This window comes from Balaenoptera musculus, chromosome 19 (assembly GCF_009873245.2).
Source record: "Balaenoptera musculus isolate JJ_BM4_2016_0621 chromosome 19, mBalMus1.pri.v3, whole genome shotgun sequence".
NCBI lineage: Eukaryota > Metazoa > Chordata > Mammalia > Artiodactyla > Balaenopteridae > Balaenoptera > Balaenoptera musculus.
Window position 1 is genome coordinate 11709014 of NC_045803.1, and position 9346 is coordinate 11718359.

At 52.2% G+C, this 9346-nt stretch overlaps 1 protein-coding gene across 1 annotated transcript; it reads right to left on the minus strand.

Annotated features, from left to right (window-relative positions):
• Nucleotides 1-4618: 4618 nt before the first annotated feature.
• LOC118884514 (phospholipase A2 inhibitor and Ly6/PLAUR domain-containing protein-like) lies at nt 4619-8466 on the minus strand. The gene is made up of 5 exons (XM_036832112.1): nt 8374-8466; nt 7131-7247; nt 5338-5490; nt 4958-5101; nt 4619-4764 (listed from the first exon to the last, which is right to left on the minus strand). Exons 1-5 carry the CDS (start codon nt 8441-8443, stop codon nt 4619-4621), a joined length of 630 nt encoding a protein of 209 aa, XP_036688007.1. The 5' UTR covers nt 8444-8466.
• Between the last annotated feature and the right edge of the window lie 880 nt (nt 8467-9346).

A 9346-nucleotide genomic window follows, 5' to 3' on the forward strand; every position in this document is an offset into this window, starting at 1 on the left:
AATCAGTGGCAGAACTAGGGCTGGAATTTAGGTCATCAGCCTCTTGCCACAAGACAGGGAAAAGGTGTGAGATGGGGGGAGAAACAAGTACCTCATGGGAGAGGAAGCTCCTGTCTGAGGTCAGGGGACCTGGGAAGCAAACACAGCTTTGCCACTGTCACTCCGGGTGACGTGGGCCAGTGCCTTATTTTCCCACCTGTGAAATGAAAGGGCTGGACAAGAACCGTAAACGCTTCCGAGATCCTGTTTCCTCTGACAGCTGAACGCAAGGGTAACCAGTCTGAGGGGTGCTTCCACCACATCTACCTTGAGCTCCCACCACCGGCACAATCTGTGCCATCAAAGTTGAGATGGCCAAGATGGGGAAGAGCATTTGGCTCTATACTGAACGGCTCCAAGCATTGTCCTCAAAGCTCTTCCGGCCTTAGGAGAATGTCCCTCATCCATATCTGCAATACCCAGTACGACGCTGGCTCCTCCTCAAGTCCAGCGTTCAAGCATCTCCATCAAGCCTGCCTGCCACGTGCAGGGGCAGGAGGCGCGCAGAGCCGTGCTGTCCAGTAGAAACAGGATGTGAGCTACACGGGTAGTTTCACATGTTCTAGTAGCCACGTTAAAAAAGGAAAAGGAAACAGGTGAAACTAATTCTAATATGTTTTACCTCAATATATCCAAAATATTATCATTTCAGCATGTAATCAGTATAGGAAACTACTAATGAGATATTTCACATTCTTTTTACGCTAAGTCTTTGAAATCTGCTGTGTATTTCTCACAGCACATCTCAATTCAGATGATAAATTTTCATCAGAAATATCTGACCTCAATTTAGACTTCAGAAAACTCATATTTGGAGAAGTCGATTCATATACCCAAGTTGTCCCAATTATCTTGGATAGTTTTCCAATAACTGAGATGAGTAGCAATTTTTTAATTAATCAGAAGTAACTAAAATGTAAACTTCAGTTTCCCCGTTGCACCAGGCACACGTGGTGAGTAGCCACTGTGTTAGACAGCACAGCCCTAGAACACTTCCCATTATCACAGGGAACTCTGTGCACATTGCTCTAGGGTCAGACAGCCCTTTGACTGACCATGGGGGTGACCTTGGGCAAGTCACTCAGCAAATGGCATCTACCTCACAGGGTCATGGTGAGAATTCAGTGTATGCACGTATGTACATGCATTCTCTCTCGTGCACAGCAACGAACTTGCAGCCCCTCTTGGAATCTGGCACACTGGGAGCCCGAACGGTAGTTTCACCCCCATGCCTTTGCTCGGAGTGCCCTCCTCTCTTCCTGCCGCTTTGCCACCATCTCTGACTTGGTCCCGTCTGACATCTCTGCTCTCTACGTGTCTCTGTTCCAAATTCCCTCTGCCCTCATGCCAATGGGAATCATGCCTGAGATCAAATCTGAGAAAGCAAGACCCAGTTTTGTTTTCACGTGTCGCTGTCCGTTGTGGGGTGTGCTGATTGTGTTTGTGTAGTTGTATATTGGCACTCTTGGGTGTCACGACTATCTTTTAGAGTGGTTGCCTTTTAAATTATGACTTTTAAAGGGATTGAATTTTAGGCTCTGTAGAGGCAGCAAGTTGCTAGTGAGGCATCTGTCTCTGGGAGCATCCAAGCAGAAAAGACTAAGGCTCCCTTTTGGATGGATTGCTGGCTGCCATCAGGGTGTATCTACAAGGCACCTGCAGGCTGGAAGGCCCTTGAAGGCAGAAATTCAAGGAAAAGTATGGTGAATCTTGGCGTTGCCATTGCCAGAAGCAGAAGAGGCACAAAAGCCTCATGACCTTAGCTGAGTTTCATACTTGTCTGGATAATGGTGGAGAGACGTGTGTCCACTGAGGTAGGAAACCATGAAGGCGGGTGAATCAAGGGTGGGTTGACCTGTGGTGCTTTTTGGAGGAGTGAATAAAAAAGTAGAAATTCTATTGTGTGTCTGTTCTTTTGGGGTTTAAAGAGGAAAAAAGATGCTTGGGATTTTGACTGGAGCTGGAAGCCTAGACTCCTGGGTCCCTGGAGAGGAGAGACAGTGGGGGTCTGTGCAGGAGAGAATCCCTTGGGCTGGAATTGAGAGACTTTGAGTTTTGCCACCCTGGAGGGGCTGGAGCGGACTATTCATTGTTTACACCTTGGGGGCTGTGATGGTAAACGTCGTAGCTCCGGAACCAGCTTGGCCCATCAATGCCCCCAGTGTGTTCAGCTTCTCTGCAGCCCTGCCCTTGGATTGTCCCTTCTCATGCCGACTCTAGACCTGGTCATGGGATCTGCTTGGCTACTGAGACAACAGCAAAGATGATGGGCAGAGGCTTGAAAAGTGCTCGTGCATTGGGACTTCCTCTCTTGCTACCCGGGGGACCCCTGTCACTGCCACCACATCAAGAAGTCCAGGCTAGGGAATTCCCTGGTGGTGCAGTGGTTAGGACTCGGCGCTTTCACTTCCGGGGCATGGGTTCCATTCCCGGCTGGGGAACTAAGATCCCGCAAACCCCACAGTGTGGCCAAAAAAAAAAAAAAAGAAGTCTAGGCTAACCTGGTGATAAGAGACATGTGGCCCAGTCAGCCCTGACACCCCAACCAGTGTCAACTCTCTGAAAGAGAGCTGCCTAGCTGACCAGCAGCTGAACCCAGCAGACACCAGAAGAACCATCACCCAGCTGATCCCAGACCACATTGCCAACCGATTATTCTAAGCAAATAAGGTTTGGAGGGGCTTGTTACGTAGCAAAGGATAACTGATACAGGCTTGTCCGCTCTCTCTGTGATGTGGTCTCTCTCCGCTCAGTGTGACCCAATTACTAAAATCTTAAGCTCTGCCACTTTTTAACTGCTACGACCACCAATGTGACATTCCTTCTCTGAGCCTCAGATTCTTCTGAAAACAGGGATGAGAATAATAGCGCCTATCACATGGAGTAGTTGTGAAGACAAAATGAAAAACAGCCCCAAGAGGTCATGGTGGCCATTCGTGCTGGTTATGAAATGTGTCTGGCGAGGCGGGGGCTGTGGTGGGGCATTCGGGGCCCGGACTGCACTTCCTCCTCCTCTCCCGGTGGGGTTTGGTAGGGTCATGTGACTAGCTCCATCCAGTGAATTGTGTCAAGTCCCTTGTGGGTGGCAGCATTTAATCATCCATGTGAAACCTTCCTGGGCTCTCTCCTGTGCACAGAAATCGGCATTAAGTTGGTGACTGCTCCACAATTATGATGAGCAGAACGCCCTGTGGACGGTGCTAGACGTGGAAGGTCAAGGGTAAACCAATCTTTTTTTTTTTTTTAAAGATTTTTTGGATGTGGACCGTTTTTAAAAAGTCTTTATTGAATTTGTTACACTATTGCTTCTGTTTTATGTTTTGGTTTTTTGGCTGCAAGGCATGTGGGATCTTAGTTCCCCGACCAGGGATCGAACCTGCACCCCCTGCATTGGAAGGCAAAGTCTTAACCACTGGACCACCAGGGAAGTCCCTTAAATCAACTTTTTGTGAATGGGTACTTCTTCAGCAAATACCACTCCTCTCCCTCCCACTGGAGGGGGAGTGTACTTCCCTGCTCCACTGATGTTGGCTTCGACTATATGATTTACTTCACTCCATGGAATGTTAGCACCCCCGACCTCAGCAGAGGCCTTTGGTGCACTTGGTTTTTGTGCCCCTGTGATCTGCCACGAGAAAGACATTAGCCAGGGAGCCGCTGATCTCAGAAGACTGTGAAATGCCATGGAGGAGAACTTGAATCCCCCTCCCAAACTGGACCCAAACCCATCAAAGCACAGCCAGAAGCAGAGCTGCCCCAGCCACCTACAAACCCTTAGAAAGAAGAAAGATTGTTGTTACAATCTCAGTTTGGGGATGGTTTGTTACACAAGCATTACTACAGCATGAATTGACTAATATAACTTTGTTGCTTTAAACCACTGAGATTAGGGACTTGTTTGTTACTGTAGCATAATCGATTCTGTCCTGACTGATGCCAGGGTCTAGCACCTGCCAACTAATGGCCACTCAGTAAGTGGCAGCTATTAGGATGATAACTATTTGGCCAGATACATTGTCTCCAGAACCAACATCGTCCTAAAAGTGCTGGGCACTGCGCTAAGTGCTTTTTTAGTTTTCTTTCATTTGACTCTTAAGACAGCCCTTTGAGGTTATGACTATTAATATCCACATTTTACAAACGTGAAAACTGAGGCAAAATAGGGAGAGGTTAACCAGAAGAGGTGATCATGGACTCTGGAGTCTGATCTTCCCTAGCTGTTTGACCCAAGCCAAGTGACACCGCAACCTGTGCCTCAGTTTGTTCCTCTGTAAAATGGGGACAATACTTTCAACTTCACAGAGTTGTTGTGATTATGAAATGAAGTACCTCAGGAAAACACTTAGCATGGGGACCCGGCAGGGAGTAATCCCTTAACAAAAGGTAGGGTCTTCCCTCTCTTCCTTCCAAAGAGGGGGTTCCCAAAGGTTGAGACCCCTGCTTTTTGCATCCCACCTCCCTGAAATGCATCACATCACAAGGACTCAGGCTTGTTCTGTTAAATTGTTTAATATATTGGCACATGGGAAGCTGTAGCTGAGAACAAATCGAGACCAAACGTGGCATATGCCTCAGTTCTTCACTTAGCCTTGCCGGAAGGCTGGGGGTCTGGAAGACAGCTGGCCTGGGTGATGGTGTAGATACGAGAGGCTGAGGGCACCAGGGTCCCAGGCTTGGTGTGGCAGGCATTCTCTGTAGCGCAGCCCCGAGTAGCAAATATGACGCCTGTTGGGGGGGAGGGGTTTCAGACGGGAGTCAGGACTTCCAACCCCTCCCTCCTCATGACCCTGGGGTCATGCCCCTGCCACCTCCTCACCCAGTTCTCTGGACCCACTCTCTCCCCTAGAATCTGGAAGTATGAGCCTCCCGTTCTGGAAGCCTCCCTGTACCCTCCTCCAGAAATCTAGGTGCCCCTCACCAGTCTGCACTTTGCCAGCGCAGGTGATACAGTGGCTTTCCTGGCCAACACAGAGTACTTTCTTAGTTGAAGAGCATGTTTCCTTGAAGGGGCTGATGCAGGTAGGGCACTGGAGGCCATTCTCCGTACGATTGTTCTCGGGAGCTGGGGAGGAGGGTGGAGTGTAAGGTGTAAGGTACGTTAAACCCTTTCCCAACCTCACAACAACCCTGGGGACACCGGTTGCTAATGGACACTGCATTTCACAGGCGAGGAACTGAGGCTCAGAGCAAGGAAGATGCTTGCCAAAGGTTACAGCGCGGGTCAGTGGCGGGTGCTCACAGCAGGCTCTCAGGCGGGGCAGGAGGGGACTCCAGATGTGGGGCTGAGCTGGCACTTACTGGGCAGGGGATCGTGGTTGCAGACATCGCTCTGGCAGCAGCGTGTGTTGGACACCATGTAGTTCTCAGGGTCCATGGTGATGGAGACGAATCCTGAGCTGCAGGCGCTGGATTTCATGCAACCCTTATAGGTGTTCACCGACTGGTGGCCCTCTGCAGGATGGCGAGGGAGGGGAGGGCTCAGGGGCCCTGGCCTGGACCCCGGCTTCCAGGTCTCTCCCAACCTTACAGCTGCCCCAGCCCGCTGCTGTCTACGGAGGTCTCTTCCAGCCCCCCAGAGTCATACCCCCTTATCTGCCTGGGGCAGGGTCTGGACTGTTTATTAGGTCCGCTCCACCCCACCCCCTCCAGGCTTTGGTGGTCTCTTGCAGTTCCCATCGGCAAGCCCTGGTGCCTGCCTGAGTGGTCCCTTCCGCCCCACGCCACCCCACTGCCATCCTCTAAGGGTCACACCTGTAGTGGTCTTTTTCAGGCCGCCTTTGGCTATCCCCATGGCGGTGTGAAATGGTCTCTTCCAGCCTTTCGCCCTCCCCTGACCCTTGGAATCCCTTCCACCAAATGCTGCAATGCCACCCTCGCCCCCCCCACCCTGTAACACCCATATCCTTCTCTGTTTAACGTGGTCTCTTCCAGATTTCCCCAGGGTCACTCCCCAGACCTCCCACTGATGGTCTCTTGCTGCCCTCCTTGGCTACTCTCAGGTCTTGCCTGAAGTGTCCAGACTCCACGGGCTTCCCCCTCCCCCTCCCCACAGTACGGTGGTCTCTTCCAACCCTAGGGTTTCCCCTCTTTACCCCACAGAAAGGTGTTTTTTCCCCCAACTTCCTCCTGCGGTCCCAGGGTCCCATCTCCCTCCCATATACTCCTGGGTGGTCTCTTCAAGACTTTCAGGTCCTTCCCCCACCTGCCCACTCTTGCTAGGTGAGTAGGGCAGCGTGCAATCTTCTATCCCACTTTACACACCCCCTCCGGTTGGAATGGTTCCTTCCTACACTCAACGTGGGCCTTGCCTCCCGTCACATCCTTCCTTCTCCAGTCTCACGCCCTGCCCCACCATCTTCCTTTAACTAAGGGTTTCTGGGTCTCTTTCAGCTTTGAATGAACACCCCACCCCCCGTGGTTTCTTCCTTTGCTCCCCTTCTCCCCGATCCCCTCTCAGGTCTGGGACAGTTCCTGACATTTAAGTCTTGCCGCTCCTCTGCCATTGTACTCATATGTCTCCCCATTGCCGCAGCTCCACTTCTTCTTTGTGATAATTTGCTCCATACTTCAGGATTATCTTCCCTCTCCTGTCTGTTCTTTTATATCTCTCCCTCTACCCCAATATCATCTCTCCTCTTCTTGTCAGGAATGGTCTCTTCCAACCCGCATCCCTAGGGGATCCCTCCCGCCCCAAATGGTCAACCTGGTCACATTCCTTCCAACCCACCCCAGCCCCTTCCTTCTCCTCTACACGCCCCCCTCCACCTCTTGCATATTAGATTTTTCCCCTCTCGCGATTTCTCTCTTCCCCCTTGTCCTTTCCTTTCCTAATCCCCTCCTGCCTAAGAAAGTCTCTGTATCTGCCCCACCCCCACCCCATCAACTCTTTGGAGTCTAATGTTCAGAAATCCCTGACAACAGTGGTTTCTGTCGTTCCATCGGATTCTCTTCCCTCCATCCACCCTGAGATTGCCTTTCCCTCTTTCCTGCCTGCTCACCACTGGAAGGTTCGTCCCTGCGCGTGCTGGTATCTGCTACCCCGAAAGCACAGCCCCCTGCCCAGGATCTGACGCCACGCCCTGCCCTCTTACTTCTGTTGGTGTGAGCCACGATGACCACGCAGGAGTCCTGGTCGGGGTCACAAGTTTGCACATTTCCACTGCACGTGGGTCCGGAGCCTGTACACACCTCACAGCTCAGTGGGTACCCTGCAGTGTAGAGAGCAGGGCTCTAGTCAAGGGTGGTGTGGTCTGCGGACCAAGACTTTGGACGGAGTCCAGAGGGGGATGCGGGGGGCGGTCTGAGGGAGGAAGGAAGGGTATCTCCCTGATTGTTCTTGGGCGGGGCATTGGCGGCTGTCCAGGGAGCTGTCCGAAGCTCAGGCAGAGACGCGGTGGTGCTCCAGCAAAGCTGCTTTCAGGGGTGGGAAGCGACTCCACCAGGGAGCAAGTTTACCTAATTACAGGGCTGGGGACTTTGGACGCTAGGGCCCTCTGAGAAAGTTTGGGGACAGGGAGGGGTCCTGGTGAAGGTTTCCATGGACTTTTGTGAAGCTTCAGGTAGAGCTGGTTCTCGGAAGTGAGATCCTCTTCCTTGTAGGTACCACGCGTAGGTCTTGTAGACAGTAGGAGCCCAGGCAGGGGTACCTGAGGCTGGGATCTTCATCCCAGGTCAAGAAGGGAGAGCGAGGACCAGGAGGGCAAGCGCATGGGCTCCTTGGTCCTGAGAGAGGAGGCAACTGGGGGCCCAGACACTGGGCAACTGCGTCCTGGGGAAGGTGGGGCTTGCCTGAATTCCTGCATCTAGGGGAGGACACCAGGGGTCTGAACTCCCTAGAGTTCTGGGAGAAAGAAAATCTCTCCCCTGCCCCATCATTTTTTTAAAAAAAGATTTCCCTTTCTAATCATACTCTCATCTGATTTTCTAGAATTCAGACGTCTTTTTTTTTTTTTTTTTGGCCGAGCTGCATGGCATGCGGGATCTTAGTTCCCCAACCAGGAGTCGAACCCACACCCCCTGCAGTGGAAGCGCAGAGTCTTAACAACTGGACCCCCAGGGAAGTCCCCAGATGGCTTATTTTGAGACCCTGCCTGTGGGACAGGGGATTCAGAGCCCATCAAACCCCCTCCTTTCTCAGGGATTCACACACACAAGTTTCTGAGCTATTCTTCCCTTGGGGCCCCAGTCTTTCTCTCCTTTACCCTCTGCCTTTGCCATGAATCTGAATTCCCAGGACACCTCCTCTTTCCCCCTCGCCCCTGGAGGACCTCGCTGAATGCCCTCTCATAGTCCTCTTTCCGAAGGTCCCAGGATTCCAGGCCCCTAGTCACTTACCCAGGCCCAGGAGGGTGCAGAGCAGCACGGAGGCCAGCAGGAAGGTCTGGGGTTTCGTGGAAAGCCTCATGATGGATGAGTGAGTGAACCTGCAGTCCCAGGTCCCCAGCTCTTCTTATAGGAAGCTGAGGAGGGGTGGGTCTGGACCCACCCTACCCCTAGGGTGAGAAAGAAGTGATGTAAGATCTGGGGGCAGGTCTCTTTAGCTCTGGAGTGGGGAGGCAGAACCAGAATCCGAATGCGACATGGGCATCTTGTGCCCAGCCCCCTCCTCCACGGGGACCCCAGGAGTCTGGACTTCCAGCCCTCTCTTCCATCAGGACCCAGAAGGTCACTTCCCTATTTTCTCACATTCCCACCGCCCCCCCCTCTTTTTTTTTTTTTCTGACCTGAGGCCCAAGATCAGAATCTCAGAATTGGGTCATTTGGTTCCCTGCAGGGTAGAGCGGCTGCTAGGACTGAGATACCCTTCTTTCTCTTCCCAAGGAGGTGCCCAGCGTGGGTGGGGCCCTACCTGGGAGCTTCCAGCATGTCCAGGCTTGTTCTGTAGGGGCACGCTTGGCTCATATTCACTTTTCTGTGTTTGGGCTGTCTCCAGCTCCGACCCCACCCCAAGATGCCCTTCTGGGTCTCTCGGGGACTGAAGAGAGGGGTGCTTGTCACCGGGCAGGGGTGGGCGTGGTATGAGACGGAAGCCCATAGGTCACATTGGAAAACTGAGGCATGGTTGGAAGCACTCAAGGCTGGATGTGTGTTTGGGCACATGCACTGTGTTTTATTTAGGTTCTTTTTTTTTTTTTTTTTTTAATTTATTTATGGCTGTGTTGGGTCTTCGTTTCTGTGCGAGGGCTTTCTCTAGTTGCGGCAAGCGGGGGCCCCTCTTCATCGCGGTGCGCGGGCCTCTCACTATGGCGGCCTCTCTTGTAGCGGAGCACAGGCTCCAGATGCGCAGGCTCAGTAATTGTGGCTCACG